This window comes from Dermacentor albipictus, chromosome 9 (genome assembly GCF_038994185.2).
Source record: "Dermacentor albipictus isolate Rhodes 1998 colony chromosome 9, USDA_Dalb.pri_finalv2, whole genome shotgun sequence".
Classification (NCBI taxonomy): Eukaryota; Metazoa; Arthropoda; class Arachnida; order Ixodida; family Ixodidae; genus Dermacentor; species Dermacentor albipictus.
Genome location: NC_091829.1, coordinates 108190095 through 108209994, shown reverse-complemented (window position 1 = coordinate 108209994; position 19900 = coordinate 108190095). Strand labels below are relative to the sequence as shown.

At 47.2% G+C, this 19900-nt stretch overlaps 2 protein-coding genes across 2 annotated transcripts in view; one reads left to right on the top strand and one right to left on the bottom strand.

Moving 5' to 3' along the window:
• Positions 1 to 3: 3 nt before the first annotated feature.
• Positions 4 to 511, bottom strand: LOC139050180 (uncharacterized). The gene is made up of 2 exons (XM_070526388.1): positions 104 to 511; positions 4 to 15 (listed from the first exon to the last, which is right to left on the bottom strand). The coding sequence occupies exons 1-2, from the start codon at positions 509 to 511 to the stop codon at positions 4 to 6; spliced, it is 420 nt and encodes a 139-aa protein (XP_070382489.1).
• The window catches only part of LOC139050179 (uncharacterized), a 50568-nt gene continuing 31177 nt past the window's right edge, over positions 510 to 19900 (top strand). The window contains exons 1-3 of the mRNA XM_070526387.1: positions 510 to 1344; positions 16238 to 16451; positions 18560 to 18713. Coding sequence (XP_070382488.1) covers positions 510 to 1344; positions 16238 to 16451; positions 18560 to 18713 — 1203 coding nt within the window. The remainder of the gene's footprint in view (positions 1345 to 16237; positions 16452 to 18559; positions 18714 to 19900) is intronic.

The window sequence follows — 19900 nt, the reverse complement described above, 5'->3', positions numbered from 1 at the left end:
CGCCTACACCAAAACCTACGCCGGCTCCCATACGACGAATTACGTCACCTGCCATTCCGCCCCCGACACCACCTCCCATTCTGCCACCGACACCGAAGCCCACTCCAAGGCCGGTAGCGAGGCCCAGTCCAGCGCTGACACCACAGCCCACTCCAAGGCCCACGCCATGGCCGACGCCGAGGCCCACGCCGAAGCTCACGCCGAGGCCCACTGCAAGTCCCACTCCGGGTCCCGCTCTCAGGCCCACTCCAAGGCCCACGCCGAGGTCGACGCCGAGGCCCACGCCGAAGCCGACACAGACGCCCACGCCGAGGCCCACGCCGAAGCTCACGCCGAGGTCCACTGCAAGTCCCATTGCGAGTCCCACTCCCAGGCCCACTCTGAAGCCCACGCCGAGGCCGACGCCGAAGCCCACGCCGAAGCCCACGCCGAGGCCCACTGCAAGTCCCACTCCGAGTCCCACTCCCAGGCCCACTCCAAGGCCCACGCCGAGGCCCACGCCGAGGCCCATGCCGAAGCTCACTCCGAGGCCCACTGCAAGTCCCCCTTCGAGTCCCACAACCACGCCCACTCCAAGGCCCACGCCGAAGCCCACGCCGAAGCCCACGCCGAGGCCCACTGCAAGTCCCACTCCGAGTCCCACTCCCAGGCCCACTCCAAGGCCCACGCCGAGGCCCACGCCGAGGCCCATGCCGAAGCTCACTCCGAGGCCCACTGCAAGTCCCCCTTCGAGTCCCACAACCACGCCCACTCCAAGGCCCACGCCGAGGCCCACGCCGAAGCTCACGCCGAGGCCCACTGCAAGTCCCCCTTCGAGTCCCACAACCACGCCCACTCCAAGGCCCACGCCGAGGCCCACGCCGAAGCTCACGCCGAGGCCCGCTGCAAGTCCCCCTTCGAGTCCCACAACCACGCCCACGCTAAGGCCCACGCCGGAGCCGACGCCGAAGCCCATGCCGAGGCCCACTGCAAGTCCCACTGCGAGTCCCACTCCCAGGCCCACTCTGCGGCCCACGCCGAGGCCGACGCCGAAGCCCACGCCGATGCCCACGCCGAGGCCCACGCCGAAGCTCACGCCGAGGCCCACTGCAAGTCCCACTCCGAGTCCCACTCCCAGGCCGACGCCGAGGCCGACGCCGAGGCCCACTACAAGTCCCACTCCGAGTCCCACTCCCAGACCCACTCCGAGGCCCACACTAATGCCCACACCAATGCCCACACCAATGCCCACTCCGGGGCCGACTCTGAAGCCCACTCCGAGGTCGACTCCAAGGCCTACTCCGAGGCCTACTCCAAGGCCTAGTCCACGGCCCACGACAGTTCCTACGACAACTACGAAAGCATGTAAGAGCTGGTATTGTAAACTTTAACAGCTTTTACGCAGTCCGGTACTCCAAGAGATACGAATCTAGAGAGTCTACATACCTATACATGCTTAAATGCTTTTAACATGGCGTAAGCGTTCATGAGAAGACTCCCATTTGAATTAATTTTGCTGCGGCACTACCATACGATCCTATGCTCCTGTTAGCCAAGAACACTGCTTAACGCTCAAAGCGGCTACACAGCTATGAAATGAAAAAAAAAGCAAATTTACTAGGCAATTCAAAATTCAGTTGACGTAGATACAAAATGTCCTCCTTGGCGAGTTAGGGTTGAGAATGGCGCGGTGTCGCATTGCACGGCACTGTTTCACATTTTATTTATTTATTTATTTATTTATTGGTACCTCAAATACCCCATTTTTGGTTTTACATGAGGGGTGGGCATATTTACATAATATTTTCAATAAATGCCTTGAACGATAAATGACTGGAGTGGTGCACCGCTTCAGCAGGTAGATTATTCCAGTCTTTCGCTCTTTGAATGAAGAAAGAGTTAGGATGAGCGGAGGTGCGAGCTGGAGGGGGATAAACAGCCTTTGAATGGCCATGACGGGATGAAGTGCGATGCGCAGGCGTGATGTCGGTCTGATGAAGTAGTGAGTGATAAAATTTGTAAAAGAGGCACAGTCTTGCTGTTTTGCGGCGCTGCTCGAGGGTTGGAAGTTTCAGAGATGATTTAAGTTTAGTAACGCTAGTGTGGTAAGAGTAGTCAGAATGAATGAACCTTGCTGCACGATTCTGTATGGATTCTAGTGCTGTTGCCAGGTTAGATTGGTGTGGGTCCCACACTGAGCATGCGTATTCTAGTTTGGGTCGAACGATTGTTAAGTATGCGAGTAGTTTTACTGAGTGCGGGACAAGACGTAGATTATGGCGCATGTAGCTTAGTACACGATTGGCATCATTGCTAATGTTGCAAATGTGTGAGGACCAACTGAGGTTATTGGACAAGTTAACGCCTAGGTATTTATATGAAGTCACAGCACATATTTCCGAACCGGCGATAGTGTAATTAGCTGACATAAATGATTGGCGACGATGGAAAGTAAGTAGTGATGTTTTTTTGACGTTGAGGGACATTAGCCAATTGTTACACCAAGTTTCAATGACGTTAAGGTCGGACTGGAGGGCGCGAGAATCAGCGTCGTTAGTAATAGGACGATAGATTACACAATCATCGGCAAATAAACGAATTATGGAAGAACAGCCTATAGGTAAGTCGGTAATGTATATTAAGAAGAGTAGTGGTCCCAGGACTGTGCCTTGTGGCACGCCAGAGATAACGGGTGATAAGGTAGACGAGCATTGGTTAGCGTAAACGAACTGCTGCCGGTTAGTGAGAAAGTTGCGTATCCATTGGAGAACACGAGGGTTAAGATTAAGACATGATAGTTTTAGAAGGAGCCGTTCATGAGGAACCTTGTCGAAAGCCTTTTGGAAATCTAGGAAGAGGGCGTCTATGGGTATGTTTTGATCAAGATGCGAGCTGATGTCATTAATGAATAGGGCTAGTTGAGTCTCGCAGGACATGCCTTTCTGAAAACCGTGTTGATTTGGATTAAAGAAATTAGCGGATGTTAGGAAGTTTACAATATGAGAATAAATTATATGCTCCATTAGTTTAGAACAAACACTGATGAGGGAAATTGGACGGTGATTGTGGCTCGATGATGATGATCCTTTTTTTGGTACTGGAGTTATCTTACCTATTTTCCAGTCTTCCGGCACCACTCCAGATGATAATTATTGCTGAAAGATATGACACAAAAATACACTAGAGATGTGCGCGGAGTTCTTAAGCATTTTGGAATTGATGCCGTCGATGCCAGCTGAGGATGTTAATTTGAGGGACTCAATTAGCTTGGTGATACCATGTGCTTCGATTGTTATGTCAGGCATCGTTGGGTTGCTGAGGTAAGGACAGTCTGGGAGGTCAGTGTTAGGTTCAGAAGTGAACACGGAAGAGAAGACAGAGTTTAGTACTTCAGATACTTTATGGTCTGGAACACGGTTATTATCGTTATCATATAATAGTAATGGTTTACGGTTATTTGGGTTAATGTATTTCCAGAATTGTTTGGGATTGTTTTGCAGCATGTTAGGGAGTGTAGTTGAGTAGAAGGTTCGTTTAGCTGTTGCGGCCAAGGAATCAAACTCCTTTTCAGTGACATAATATTCTTCCCAGGCCGGAGCGGTATTGGAACGCTTGGCTTTACGAAACAATCTTTTCTTTTTATTGTTTAGTCGTTTTATTGTGTTGTTAAACCATGGGGACGAAGGTCGCTCTGTTAAAATGATGGTTGGTATGTAAGTCGTAGTGAGTTCGATCATTTTATTTTTAAAAAGCGTCCAGTTGGCGTCTGCTGTGCGCTTCGGGAAATCTATAATGAACCAGTTGTAAAACTCGGTTAGTGCATTGTTGATGCTGATGTAATCACCTTTATCGTAGAGTGTTATTTTCTTTTTTGATTTTTTGCAATGAGGTAGCTGCCAGGATAATTCTGCATGTAGTACCGAGTGATCACTTAGTTCTGGTAGATGTGTTATAGAAGAAACACTGTCGGGATGGGATGTTAAGATAAGGTCGAGTATGTTAGAGCACTGTTCGTTTTTCCGCGTTGGGGTAGACACTAGCTGCGTCAAACCAAAGGTGATGCATGTGTTAAGAAAATTACATTCAAGGTTATTTTTGGACAGTGTTATGGCTGGTTCGGACCTTGTTATATCAGGAAAGTTAAAGTCACATAAGAGGAGTAGTTGCGCATGGTTAAATGACTTCGTAACAGTTTGCAGTGCCTCGTGGAAGTGAATAGTGAAGGAAGCGTCTGCATCGGGGGGTCGATAGCATACACCGATAATGGTTTGTAGGTATGAAGAACTGCACAATACGAATAAGATTTCTAGAGGTGACGTGATATTGATAATGGAGCAACAAAGGCTGCGATGGGCAGCTATCAGAACACCACCTCCGCGTTTGCCTACACGATCCCGCCTAAATATGTCAAAATCAGGAAGGAAAGAATTAAGCTCTGTGTTATCGACAGTAGAATTCAGCCACGTTTCTGTTAGTACAAGAAGCTTACAATCAGCAGAATCGATAAGGCTACAGAGTGCTTCGCGTTTGGGCAACAAGCTTCTAATGTTAGTATAAACAAATGATACAGGGATGCTATATGGTTTTTCGATAGTGCGTGATGGTAGCTATGAAGTCGATATAACTCTATTTGTAGTGTTATCATACTTGTAACTTCTGTTATCCACGATTAGTTTGTCGTACCGGAGTTTGAAAGGTTCCTGTTGCATCTTGCCGAACTCGATTAGTTGTTTACGTGCATGCCGTGTGTTAGCTGAGTAGTCTTCCGATATGCTCTAGCTGGACCCTCTAAGTTGTTTAGCATTTGAAAAAATGTGTTGTTTTATTTGAAATGAGCTAATTTGATAATTATGGGTCTGTTTCTATTAGAGCTGTATCTGCCAATTCTATGAGCGCGCTCAATATCTAAGGGATCCAACTTGATATTAGAGTTAGAAGCAAGAAGTTCCACAATTTTCTTCTCCGATTCTTGCCACGTTTCACGATCAGTATCAGATACCCCAAAAAACACAAGGTTAGAACGACGAGCTCTATCTTCTGAATCGATTAGTCTTGATGAAATGTCGGAAATGGCTTTAGTGTTTGTATCTACCACTGTCCTGATGTAATTACCTTCGGTTTTTAGTGCAGTTATGGCGGAAACATCACCTTCAATTTTTGTTAGTCGCCTTTTAATGTCGTCAAAAATTTTGTCATTCTGAGATAGTTTATTTTGAATTGATTTCATTTCACTTAGAAGAGATGCCTGACCTGAGTTTATTTCCTCATTATGCCTGACCTGAGTTTATTTCCTCATTCCTCATTACATTACGCCTATCATGGAAGAAGTAGGAGGATCGTACGTCTGCTTAAATTTTTTCCACTGCGACTTCTTTGGGACCTTCCAACATCATTAAACTGCGCACATCATTTAGATTATCTACCTTCGGGATCGGGGAATTATTTTTAGACAGTACATACCCACAGGAGCGGCCCACCTAATTTGCACTGCACAGCCTATGGGATCAGCCCACTTCTTTAGACTGTACTATGTCCAGATTAGATCCGGAAAGATGCTATAAAAGGCATACCTAATACGGAAAAGGTGAATGAAGCTTTCACGAACCGACAAGACCAATACAGGGTGTCTACCGAGTTGACATTTCCAAATTTCTTGAGTTTTCCAGGTTTTCCCTGAGTGGCTTTGCACATTTCCCTGAGTGATGCAGAACTATGTTTTAACCCGCCGTGGTTGCTCAGTGGCTATGGTGTTCGGCTGCTGAGCACGAGGTCGCGGGATCGAATCCCGGCCACGGCGGCCGCATTTCGATGGGGGCGAAATGCGAAAACATCCGTGTGCTTAGATTTAGGTGCACGTTAAAGAACCCCAGGTGGTCAAAATTTCCCGAGTCCTCCACTACGGCGTGCCTCATAATCAGAAAGTGGTTTTGGCACGTAAAACCCCAAGTATTATTATTATTAACTATGTTTTATTTCAAGATGGGCTGAAACCATATCGCCCGATGCTGTCACTTTCCAGTAAGCACATGGAAAAAAGGAAAAAGCGACTTAACCCAATTTGAATACTAAGAAGCAGTGGTTATGTTATTCAAGAAGAGAATAGAAGGCAGGGGTTAGCAAAATCCACAGCAAATAAAGTGTCTTCGAAAAAAATTGCAAATGAAGTCGTACATTGACAAATACAAATAAAAAGGAGATGCACATAGAAGCAAATATATTCGAATATGAGCTATTTCTATCAACTGATAGGAATCTCAGTGGTATGAGACCCGAATACTGTCACAATTGAGATTCTCTCTCAACCGCTCGTAAGTCAATCTCAACTGTCCTGACATACTCTCAGCCCGCGCACGACACCTGAGTGTTGTGTTTCACTGCTTTAAAGAGTTTGGTTTGGATGAGGGACACCTGCATCTCGGCATCACCAAAATTTTGTTTTTTTTTTAGCTCAAGCTTCTTCAAAACGGCGGCAGCAAGCTTCCTTTTCGGTTTATTCCTCAATGCATACATAATTTCTGTTCTTGTCCTCCTCCTGCCACTTGTTCGCCCCAAGGACCATTTCAAGCATCTTGGTCAGTTGCAGAGTCCACGACCGATTTTTAGAACTCGTAGCGGTCGGGAAAACCTTCGAAAAATTGGCCAGTTGGAAAAAAATTAATGCGTGTCATTTACTGCCCTTAGGGGCTCAAACCGCGACAGGTACGTTCGAACACGCTCTAAAGGCCTGTCGGTACACATATTAGGCATATCGGCACTCGTACTGTGGCAGGAAATACCGGGTGCACGTGCGTATAATTAAGGAATGCATACTGTGTTCCGTGGCAATAGCCCCTTCCCACGCTTGGTATGCTTCACTGCAATACTTTTGCGTATGCTTCACCATGTAACATTGCTGTACGGAGGCGAAGCTGACCTTCGGGAACCGGCATCACGCAATGAATTGCGTTTTTTAAGTTCCTAAGCCAATCGCGAGGACCACAAATGCGGAGTCCGTGCCATTGCTGACAGCAGCTTATTCTTTGAATAATGAACTCGGCACCCAACGGCAAGAAGCTTCATAGAGAACGTCGAAGCAGCTAGGCCTAGCGTTGCCGCAGTGGTGGCAACGGCGGCCAGCGGATCTGCGTGTGTGAGTGCCGGTTCGAGGTGGCGAAGTAATCAAAACGGCAGCGGTGGTGCCTTTAATTATTGCTGTTTCGGGCCTGCGGACACGGCAAAACGCCCGGAAAATCGGACGGCGAAGAGCTCTTGCGTCCGAAATTTCACACGTTCTGATACGTTGACTCTATGGGTTACGTGGTGGTGCCGCGAAGCTGTCAAATTATCGGGAATAGGGAAAGTCGGTCATTGACTGCACACTGGCAACTCCTACACCCGAGGACAGCACGTCAAAGAGGATTCATTACAATTCCTGTCTGTTGCTCGAGCCAGCATTAACGCGACTTTCGACCCTCTCAATAAAATTGCCGCTAATTTTCCCTGATGGAGGCCCCAATTCCCTGGGTTTTCCCTGACTTTTTCCATACTACAAATCCCTGAAAATTCCCGGTTTTCCCGGTTGGTAGACACCCTGAAATCGGAGCGCTGTGACAACAAACGTGCAGCGGATTTTGGCGACGAGCGTCTCGCGTAACCTGCATGTTAATGTCCTCAGGTGCCATGCCGCTCGTTGTATAGTAATGGTAATTTTTTCGGGGGCGTTATGATCGAGCTGTCCCTACCCAGTGATACCCTGTTGTGTAGGCACTACGCGTCGCTTTACAGAGCGGCCGCGTTAAACTTGGCGTACAAAAGCATTCGTGGCACTGGGCGCAGACAGCGAGCTTAGCACCATGCCAGGAACGCTCGGGTTGGTAGAATAACGTCCCGTGTGGTCGTTGTGGGCGGCGACTTACTGTAACGGGAGACACTTTAAAGAAAATGGGCGCTGTCGTTTGGTGTCTCTATGCATGGCTTCTAAGACGGGGGCACAAGAGTGGGAGAGTCGGAAAGTGGGATAAAAAGAAAAAGAGAAGACAAGGAAAGAAAAAAGAAGACAAAAGGACAGAGGATAACATAGGAGGGTGGAGTGTTGTGGGAGCGAGAGGTCATGGAGCCCTCAAAGGTTTCATAGGCGCCGTTCGGTTGTGGTTGAAATAATGGTTTATTGGAAACTGTGCTCCACTATGTCTACACAAACAAGTTACGCTCCAATAGCATACAAGCCATATACGCAATGAATTGTTTTTTTAACCAACTGTTGAAGTCCATTTGCTGAAACCTTATTTGTCGTGTCCTTCCGAAGTCTCTCTTTTATTTGTGTTATTTCGTTGCAGCATGTTTCCACGGTCACCTTCTTACAAGATCAGTAATTCGCATTTCATGCATCTTTGGCTACGGCAAGAACCCAGGCACTCACCGGTTGTAGTATATTCCACAATTTCTAGTGGCCGCATTTTTCAGCCAGCAACCTTAAAATGACATCCGCACCTTTACCGAAGGATTTTGTCACTAAGCGCAAAATTTTAATGCAATGTGCTGGAAACGTCAACTTTAGATTCTAATGTAAGACACGTTTAGGCAGACATGATCATGTGGGAGTCATGAAAATTTCCTAATTTATAAAGGCTAAAAGAAAGACTAATTCACTGTCTTCGGGGCGAGGCACCTACCACCCATTGTTCTTGCAAGTTGGTCATTCCACTGCTGCTTGCATTAGCGCCAGTTCGTCGGTATTCAGGTGCATAAGCTTCTTAAGCCTTACCACCACGTTACACACGTCAGACAAAAAACTACATGTGGAGCAAAGCGAGCCAATGGAATGTGGCTGCTTCGTGGCACAACTCACTCCTGACGCTTTATTACAGCGAAGATTTCTGAGCCTATTGAGCCTCGTCCTCCAGTTTGCATGCAAAATCTAACTGCTATCGACTATGCAGGTGCGCACCAACGTTAAACGCACCACTCAATCTGTGTCTACAGGGCGTTCTAGCAAACACTTCCAACATTTTTGAAACAATGTCCTTTGGCAGATTGCGCAATTCTAGTTCACGAGCTTGTCTGCCCAAAGATGCACGTGAAAAAAATTGAAATTCACAATTATCTATTAATAAACTTCAGATTAATTGTCTAATTAGCTTATGGCGCATTTGGCAATTTACAAATTCTAGCAGGTGAGACTCCAAGGCACAGCCACTTTACAATAATTGTGCCGATGAAACCATTAGCAGATCATCATCATCATCATCATCATCATCATCATCATCATTATCATCATCATCAGTCTGGTTACGCACACTGCAGGCCAAAGGCCTCTCCCATACTTATCCAACTACCCCGGTCAAGTAGTAATTGTGGCCATGTTGTCCCGGCAAACTTTATCTCATCCGCCCGCCTAACTTTCTGGCGCCGCCTGCTACGCTTCCCTTCCCTTGGAATCCATTCTGTAACTCTTAATGACCATCGGTTATCTTCCCTCCTCATTACGTGTCCTGCCCATGCCCATTTCTTTTTCTTGATTTCAACTAAGATATCATTAACTCGCGTTTGTTCCCTCACCCAGTCTGCTCTTTTCTTATCCCCTAACGTTACACCCATCATTCTTCTTTCCATAGCTCGTTGCGTCGTTATCAATTTAAGTAGAACCGTTTTCGTAAGCCTCCAGGCTTCTGCCCCGTACGTGAGTACTGGTAAGACACAGCTTTTAAACACCTTTCTCTTGAGGGAAAATGGCAACCTGCTGTTCATGATCTGAGAATTCCTGCCAAATGCACCCCAGCCCATTCTTATTCTTCTGATTGTTTCAGTTTTATTATCCGTATCCGCGGTCACTACCTGTCCTAAGTAGATGTATTCCTTTACCACTTCCACTGTCTCGCTACCTATCGTAAACGGATGTTCTCTTCGGAGACTGTTAAACATTACTTTAGTTTTCTGCAGATTAATTTTGAGACCCACCCTTCTACTTTGCCTCTCCAGTTCAGTGAGCATGCATTGCAATTGGTCCTCCGAGTTACTAAGCAAGGCATTATCATCAGTGAGTCGGAAGTTACTAAATTACTAAGGTACTCTTATCCCCAATTCTTCGCAATCGAGGTCTCTGAATACCTCCTGTGAACACGCTGTTAATAGCGCTGCAGAGATCGTATCTCTCTGCCTGACGCCTTTCTTCATTGGGATTTTATTGATTTCCTTATGGAGAGCTACGGTGGCTGTGGGGCCGCAATGGATATTTTTCAGTATTTTTACACACGCCTCGTCTACACCCTGTTTCCGTAATGCCTCCATGACTGCTGAGGTTTCAACTACATCAAATGCTTTCTCGTAATCAATCAAAGCCATATTTAAGGGTTTGTGCTATTCCGCGCATCATATCACCTGATTGATAGTGTGAATATAGTCTATTGTTGAGTAGCTTTACGAAATCCTGCCTGGTCTTTTGGATGACAGAAGTCTAATGTGCTCCTGATTCTATTTGCGATTACCTTAGTAAATACTTTGTAGGCAACGGAAACTAAGCTGATCGGTCTATAATTTTGCAAGTCTTTGGCATCCCCTTTCTTAAGGATTAGGATCACGTTAGCGTTCTTCCCAGATTCTGGTATTCTCGGAGCCATGAGGCATGGCGTATACAGGGTGGCCAGTTTTTCTACAACAATATGTCCACCATCATTCAACAAAACTGCTGTTACCTGATCCTCCCCAACTGTCTTACGCTTGTTGATTAACTTACAATGTTCTCCCAATTGCATTCTAGCTGTAGGGTTGGAGGATTTCGTACTTTGGCGTTGCTTGATCAGATTTTGCGTCTCCTGCGATAGCTTACTGGTCTGCTGTCTAACGGCGTTACCACCGACTTCTATTGCACACTCCTTCATGATGCCCATAAGATTGTCCTTCACTGCTTCAACACTAAGGTCTTCTTCCCGAGTTAAGGCCACACACCTTTTCTGTAGCTTGATCCGGAATTCCTGCAGTTTCCCTTTTACCGCTAACTCATTTGTTGGCTTCTTATGTACCTTTGTTTCTTCCGTTCCTTCCTGAAGTCAAGGCTAATTCGAGTTCTACCATCCTATGGTCACTGCAGCGCACCTTGCCGAGCACGTCTACCTCTTGTATGATGCCAGGGTTCCCGCAGAGCATGAAGTTGATTTCATTTCTAGTCTCGCCATTCAGGCTGCTCCCCGTCCACTTTCGGCTAACCCGTTTGCGGAAAAAGTATTCATTATCCGCATATTATTCTGTTCTGCAAACACTACTAATAACACTCCCCTGCTATTCCTAGAGCCGGTTCCATATTCCCCCACTTACTTGTCTCCACCCTGCTTCTTGCGTACCCTGGCATTAAAGTGGCCCATCAGTGCAGTGTATTTTGTTTTGACTTTTCTCATTGCGGATTCCACGTCTTCACAGAAACTTTCGAATTCATGTTCAACATGACTGGATGTAGGGGCGTAGACCTGTACGACCTTCAATTTGTACCTCTTATTTAGTTTCACCACAACACCTGCCACTCTCTCATTAATGCTATAGAATTCGTGTATATCACCAGCTATATCCTTCCACCTAACTTTCTGCCGCCCACTGCTACGCCTCCCTTCCCTTGGAATCTAGTACATAACCCTTAATCACCGTCGGTTATCTTCCCTCCTCATTACATGTCTTGCTCATGCCCATCTCTTTTTCTTGATTTCAACTAAGATATCAATCACTCGCGTTTGTTCCCTTACCCAATCTCCTCTTTCCTCATTCTGTAATTATCCTTATTAATCAAGAATCCCACTGCTAGTTCTCGTCTCTCCACTAAGCCTCAGAAGCACAGGTCGTGCCCGTTTTTCAGCACTGTATATGCTTCCTTCATCCTCCTAACTACACTGAGCCCTATTATATTCCATTTGCTGCCCTCTTATAGCACTGCTAGACTCTCACCACTAGATAACATTCTAGCGTTAAACGTTGCCAGGTTCAGATTCCCATGGCGGCCTGTCCGGAACCAGGGATTCTTAGCACCCTCGGCTGCGTTATAGCTCTGACCGCCACCGTGGTCATTTGCTTCGCAGCTGCTGGGGACTGAGGGCCGGGGTTTGATTGTTGTATTCATATAGGAATTTGTGGCCAAGTATAGCACCAGGGGGGCCAATCCTGACCTACAGGTACAAATTTGAGGTGCAGAATTCTATCGCATAAAAAAAGAACTCTTCAGGGAGTAGTCTAAGTATGCGCAAGCATCGTGCAACTTCCTCATTTCCATGCCGCCCGGTGTCATTATCAGTGTTAGGAAACTGGATCCGGCCAGTACAAAGCTTGTCAACCCATAGTAGTCGTTATCAGTCTTATCGGACTAGCTCATACCTTTATCCAACTTTACCGGTTACCTTATCAGACTGGATCCGATCTTTATCAAACCTTATTTGTCCTTATTTGACATACAAGACATAATCGGGCCTTTCCACACTCTTATCGGTCCTTATCCACATTATCGAGCCTGATTCACCTCTTATCAATCATAATCAGAATTAACTGATAATGCGTATTGACTTGCGAACATTATCAAAATTGATCCTACCATTATAAGCCCTTATCCTTCTTTAGAACGTCATCCATCAGCGTCGAACCATTCTCAATGTGATGAGACCCATATAACTCCTCACCACTCCTTAAAACCCTTATCAAGTCACTGACTGCTGTCTGTGATGGGCGACGAGAAGCGGGTGAACCCTCATAGATTCGTGGCATTTCGGTTGATGAAGGAACGCGCCAGCGGAAGGCGCATCCTGCGACCACGGGAACGCAACGGTTACGCGGCGGTTGGTCATTGAATTTTCACAAAATAGGCAATTTACTGGTGTATTCAACATACCAAGTCAGTTCTACATATGGTTGTAGAGACGGCTTTTATTCAACGAACATCATATCTTCCAACAAAGCCGTGGCAGAAACTGGTGTTTTATATATTACTTTATTTATAGCAATTCGTCTTACGTGACGGACAGGTTTCCTCGGTGGGTAGACAGAAGAATGTTCACGCTGTGACGTAGAAGATCGGCAGGCTGAAAAGCCCCGTTGCCATCGTGTGTCTCGTACTCAGCTCGATGGCTGGCTGCGCCCTACCTGCTGTTGCCGCGTTGGTCGCTGCTGCTCTACGAGCCGAATGAACCCCCTTTACAATTGGTGGAGGTGCTGGGTACAACCGGAATTCTGGAACTTCGCAACCGGACACTGCAGCCTGTCTTCATTATGCCGGAAGAAGTACCACCGCAACCACAACCCGCTGCCCCAATGACTACCGTGGTCTGCCCCGGCCCGCTGCGTCAACGCGACCCACCCATCTTCAGCGGTACCGAAGACCATGACGTCGAAGACTGGCTCGCTGACTACGACCGGGCGAGCCTCCACAACCACTGGGACGACACCAAAAAGCTGAATTATGTATCCTTTTATTTGAGTGGTGTCGCCAGTGTGTGGCACCGCTACCATGAACGCGATCTCACGACGTGGCCAGCCTTCAAAACTAACCTGACGGAGGTATTCGGGCGCCCCGCCGTTCGCAAGTATCGCACCGAGCAGCGTTTGCGCAGTCGTGCGCAACAGTGCGGGGAGACATTTACAAGTTATATAGAAGATGTTGTCGACCTCTTCAACCACGTTGACGTCACAATGGCTGATGCCGAGAAGATCCGCCATATCTTAAAAGGCATTGAAGACGACGCCTTCCAGATGCTGTTGGCGAAAAACCCGGCGACAGTCTCTGAACTCGTGAGTCTCTGCCAAAGCTTCGACGAACTCCGCAAACAACGCCTAGCCACCCGCCAATCTCCTCCTCAGGTGACTTCAATGTCGAGCTTGGCTGTTTCCCCGGATAACACGTCGCTACTGCTACAGATCAAGGAGTTCGTCAGTGAAGAGGTGGCTCGTCAGCTTTCTCTGATTCCCCTTACACACGGCCAGTCGAATTCTCCCTTGGCGCCCGCTCTCCAATCTGTCATCAAGGAGCAGGTAGCCGACAACATTCCACCTTCTCTCCAGCAGGCTCCGGTTGCCGCTCCCCTGACGTACGCCTCCCCTGACGTATCCCTTTCGCGCGTCTTTGCGCCCACCCGTATCCATTCCAGCCCGGCCACCGGTGCAGTATGCATGACCTCAAGATCATTGGCGCACGGAAGACAATCGCCCAATGTGTTTTTATTGTGGCCGAATAAACCCCCGAATACGAGCCGAATACGAGCCGAATAAACCCCCTTTACAACGCATTTAAAAGGCGCTCAAGACCAAGAAATTAGAGTTTAAATGCATAAGCGTTTCTATGCTTACCCGGCGAGATAACCGACCGTCCATACCTCCTTGCGTCCGTCATACAAGCCGAACGATTTCCCGATAGATCCCGCAGCAGTGAGCGACTCTACCTTCGTGCTGCCTGTCGCTTCAACGCGACCGATGTGGCGAGAACACAGCGCTCACGGAGCTCTCAGCACAGGCCGCACTCTACCCGTTTCGCAGATCGCTTTCAAGATACGGGCCCATGCGTCTCTCTTCAACGCTAAGTAAGCGCTGAGAACATGGCGCACCAAGCTATCAGCATTCGGTACTCTCTGTCGGCATCGCACATCCCTTTGAAAATACGGTCCACGCCACCGAGCCAGAAGGAGCCGCGGCCAGAGCACGGTTAATGACGGTTCATAATGGTTCGACGAGGATGGATAAGGCGCTAAAGCGGGATAATGACTTATAATGAGCGCAATGTCATCAGTCCACCTGGCGCCACCACCTGCAGCACTTTGCTGGCGTCATCAGTTCATGTTGCGCAAACCTTGTGCAGCACTTCGTATCACCGCAGCGCTGTGGCATTTACCGTCATGGCAGCAAAACGACCATGGCCGCTTACTGAAGAATAACGGAAACGCAAAATTGCAGAGTATCGGCGTCGATACAGATTATGCCAGAAACAACTCAAGCACGCAGCACAAAGGGGGGGGGGGGGGGGGGGGGAACTACAGCGACACGCAACACGAGTGAACATTGCTCCTACACGCCTGTTCCATACGTCGTCTCGTGCAGGTCTTCATCAGTTCGGGGTTCAAACCACGGTTCTCCGTTTCACGATCTTTTCGCGGTCGTTATACGAAATTATACGAAACACACGATCATATGACCACGGAGCACCACGTCTTTAATGTATACAGGAAATGCTTATGCATCGTTTGGATAACTCCCAGAAAAGTTCTGAGAGGATTTTTTTTTGCTTTGTACTTTATTAAATTTACCTTTTATCGGATTTGGCTCATTTTTATTTTCTCAGTCCTTGCTCTGTGGCTTCAATCCAATGTCACTTTCGTAAATCCAAGTTTATTTGCCCACGACGACCGCTTGCAAGAATTGATGCCCGCCGTCTAATGTTTTCGATTCACACAACATTCTTTTCACCGCGCATGTTGCTCAGGTGTCAGCAGTTTCGGCACAAACCTCTCTCACTTCAAAAATTCTAGTCAAAATCCGACGAACGGACGACTTGGCCAAACCAAGTGTTTCTGCTATCCTTCTAACAGTCGCTGGGTGGCCACAGTCGGTTCGTCCTTCTCCATTTGAAAACAGACTAAAAATGTGTTTCTCCGAAGGTGCGCGCATAAGTTTCGGTCTTGCCACACAGCACCATTGAGCGTACTAGACACAAACCACGTCACTTGCAGTAAAGAGCTTTAAAACTGAAAGATGCTCTTGGTTATCACCGCTTTTGCAATTTATTACTTTTACGTATTATGGGCGGGAGGGCGAGTCGAATAATGTAAGGGGTGGTATATAATTAATAGTTTATATACAAGTAACAGTGAATCAGGTTTAGTATTGCACAATTATTGGCAACAACAGAGGATTACTTATACCCAATATGCACAAAGTATATCCTAGGGATATAATTATTAGTTTGTACACAAATAACAGTGATTCATGTTTAGTATTGCAGTATTACTGGCAAAAAGAAGGGTTACTTATACATGATATGTACAAAGTAGTTCCTAGTTGCTTTACACTTTTTAATATGCTACACGAAACGCTGTGAAAATAGAGCTTAGTATGTGACGGCAATATTCTTGAATATCAAACGGACACCGCGAAACGAGGAAGCATATTTCGTTCGAAGTAACAATCTGCATTGACGGGTTCACGTGGTGTCCCAGCATTTAAACTTTCTTTAACTAGATCTACATCGGCCGAGAAATTCGGATGAAGCAGGTTAGGCACTGCTCTTTCCCACCCGAACCCATTCTTCTTCACGCCCTGTTTGCAGTCTCTGTAGACGAGCTCATCTGCACGGTGGGCGGAAAGGCCATCTTCCCCGAAATGATCCCGACTGACGGGCTGTGCGATTACATCTACTACGCCAACGTCGCCGTGGTTCACGGCGTCATGCACGGCATCGAAACCGAAGAAAGCTGGGTAACGTTCAAGATGATAATGAAGACCCTCACAAAGACTTCGGGTGGCATCGGATTCGATATCCGGTTAGTGATTTACAGTTATCTCATTATGCCAAACAAAGAAGTGCCGCGGATATGAACTGCTGAATTTTTTTAATGGGAAAATGGAAAACACTTGGCGCCGAGAAATATCCAATTTGAGGCGTGTGATAGCTTAGTGGCTTTAGCCTGCGTACAGGTTTAGACGAAATCTTTGTCGCTGCCAACTCATCTATAACGCTTCTTTTTCTAGCCACGACAGCAACTACCAGAATAATTCAGTCGCCTCCTTAGAGAAAATTTCTGAAGCGAAGGAAAACTTCACGCAAAAGCATTAAAATGTAAAATAGGCGTTTTCGTAAGAGAGAGCAAGAGGTGAAATGACGACGCCATGGTGGATGGCTTCGGATTCACCACATGGGCTTCTTCATCGGACGCCCGACCGGTCCGCAGGACATCGCCTAGGTCCAACGACCATGGCCATGGTCGCTGGACCAAGCCATGGACTCTTAGGCGATGGTCCTGCGACCATGGCCTAAGAGTCGGTCCGCATGACCGAGTCGTGCGGTCCGACTCTTAGCCATGGATTCTATACTCGGCAAACTGAAAGACCCGACGACCAAGTTGTATACCTGTATTTACTCAAGTATGTTCACCCACTCCTCACAACGCTGAACAAGGAAATGCAGGCGGAAGGAGCGAGACTCTACATGCAGAGTGACCACATTTGCACTGCCTTTAAATAATTGTTGAAGCATATCGCAACCCCGATACCTCCGTGACACGCTGCTCGATCGATTGCGTTACAAAGACCGAACCAACTTCGTCCCACTCGAGCAAGTTTACTTTGGTGGCATGGTAACGTCAGGGTTATCTATACTAATTGACGCTGACCCTACAGCTGTGCACAAGTTCCGCCTGAAATGTTTGGAATTTTATATTGAAGGCGATGTAAATAATCAAAAGACTTCCTCTAGGCAATTTATCGATGAAGCGGCTTCAGGCAATCGATCCCGGGTTTGTGGTGGAGAAACGTGTTGCTTCGATTGCTCCTCTTGCTTCTTCGTTCCCTTGATTGTTTACGGTAGAGAACATCAACAAGCTCGACAATGAATAGAGGCATCTTCGAAAACGCGGACCCAGGTTTACCTGCAGATGTGTGTGGGGAGCGTTTTCGGAAGTGCGTGCGACAAACCACTCAAGGTGACGTGTCCCTATGTTTCCAACACTGAGTGACTTCGTGAGCAAACTCTTGTGGCCGGCCTCATTGCAGTGCTACCACGGAGAGAGTTTCCTTTCAAACTAACCTTGTCAAGGCAAACACAAGCAACAACCTGGAAGCAGCAACCTTGCAGGTGACCCTTGATGCCAAGCAAGTTTTGTTAGGAGCGCACTGTTACGATTTTTCTATGCACCAACGGCACATGCTTCTCATGCGAAAAGACATGTACAATTTGGTATGAACGATCTGTCGACCATCGAAACATTTTTTTTGCAACATCCTACGCGACACACGAGTAGAAACGGTCGTGTGCCTCCAGCCGGGCCGTAGAGTCTTCTATAATTTTAGCATTTATTGCATTTTTCTTTGATGTATGCATGTGTTTTAACATTTGAATAACTTTACTCCTACGTTTGACAATGTGGAGGCTGTGCGCGAATAAATTGCCGTTGCCAGCATTGCAATTTCCACTGGTCACATCATTTTAGCTTAACCACAGTGACTTGAATAAATCCTTACAAACGAATACATAAATAAGTATTAAAACTAAAATCTACAATGTATTTGCACAGCACGAACGCTGCTTATCTTACAGACAACTCACAAAACACCCGCATTTTCCCTATATCTACAGAAATATATGGAATTTTTTTCTATTTTAATTAGAGGGAAACCTACTTTGGAGGTTAGCAACATTGAGTGTGAGCCATTCGGCAAGACAGCAGCAGCAGCAGCACCCAGCCAACAGACACGGTGAAGAAAGTTCGGAAGGGCTCGCGAAAAAGGCTGCGCTTACCGAGCCTACTCAGGCGTCTAAAGCGGACGTTACTATTGTTACATTCCGCCGTGGAAACTACCGCTATGTTTTAGGATCTCTGCAAAACGCTTGAAAATAGGTGTACGACATTTCACTACGTTCATTCGTTCTCAGGTACTCAGCCCAGACTAGTATGAACGCAACGACCGAACAGGAACTGCAAAATCATTCTAGGCACAGCAACCTCAAGCACTACGGCGTGTTGAACGTGTTGCACACATCAACGAAAGTAAAGGGTCTATACGACAAGGCGAAAGTGCTTCTTGCAGTAAGTACATCGTTACTCCTGGTCCGCATGTCACATCGCAATCTAATGCTTTTTGTCGGTGCGCTTGCTCTGTTCCCTAAAATGAGCGTTTTGACAGGCGTTGGTCGGATGAGAATTGTGGTTTACCAGCCAAACCGATTTATCAAGGCCGCTGCAAGGACAGAATAAAAGACACGTGCAGTGGATGGCTACATAATACGTATACGTGTGAATGTTCCCACAGGAACATCAAGCTTTGCAGTACTTGGTACAACTAACCCTCTGGTCTTACTCACCCTCGTTTGTAACGAGCACCCGGTTTCCACACACAAATTTAAAAATAAAGCGATCTTCCGCAATTCTAAGACGTTTCTGAAGTTTCGTACTTCGAGAAATCGTAAATTTTAGACCTTTGCTGTTTCACTGACCAGTTTTCTACGGTATGAGCGCCAGTAAGTGCGATTTCGTGTCATGTGGACAAACAAAAGGTTTACTGCGCGCAATCTCCAGTGCACCAGTATCACTAGCAGTGGCGTTATCACGTCACCATGGTGGCTTGAGGTGGGGAGTGCTACGCTCACCCGAGGCGTCAGCTGCTCATGTCGGTCCACGGTGCAAGTGTATGTGACTGGTATCGCTGCCCCTGAAAGATGCGATGGCGAGCGGCTACGAGCGAGGCTCGATGCGACGCTCCCTTGGGTGTTGTCGCCGCTGTCGCCGACGGCACGATTCCACCGCGACCGAGGGCCCGCTCTCTTCGTTTGTGGAGCGAAACCGAGAGAAGGAAGGCACAGTGCCGCTCGAGACGGGCCATTTGGCGACGATGGCTACGATATGGCGTCAGAGTAGCATGCTTCATCAGTATGGAAACAATGCATGCTACTCGCAGTGTTTTCTTATTATTACAAACCGCGTGCCTTAATAATCATAATACAAAGTATTTACACGAGAAATGAAAACACGTATAGAGCTTCGCTAAAGATTAGCAATAGGGAGTATCGCAATTGTTGGTGTTTATGGTTGTTGTTGTTGTTGTGGTTAACAGTGTGTGTAACGAAGCCGAGCGAGAGAAGTCAAGGGTCGGGAATGAAGCACGGTATAGGTAACGCAAACAGACAACTAAGAAAATGAACGGCTCGTAGTGCAGCTGCCGCAATAAAGCAAGCGTGAAAATAAGCAAAAGCAGAAAACAGCAATCCCGATGTTCT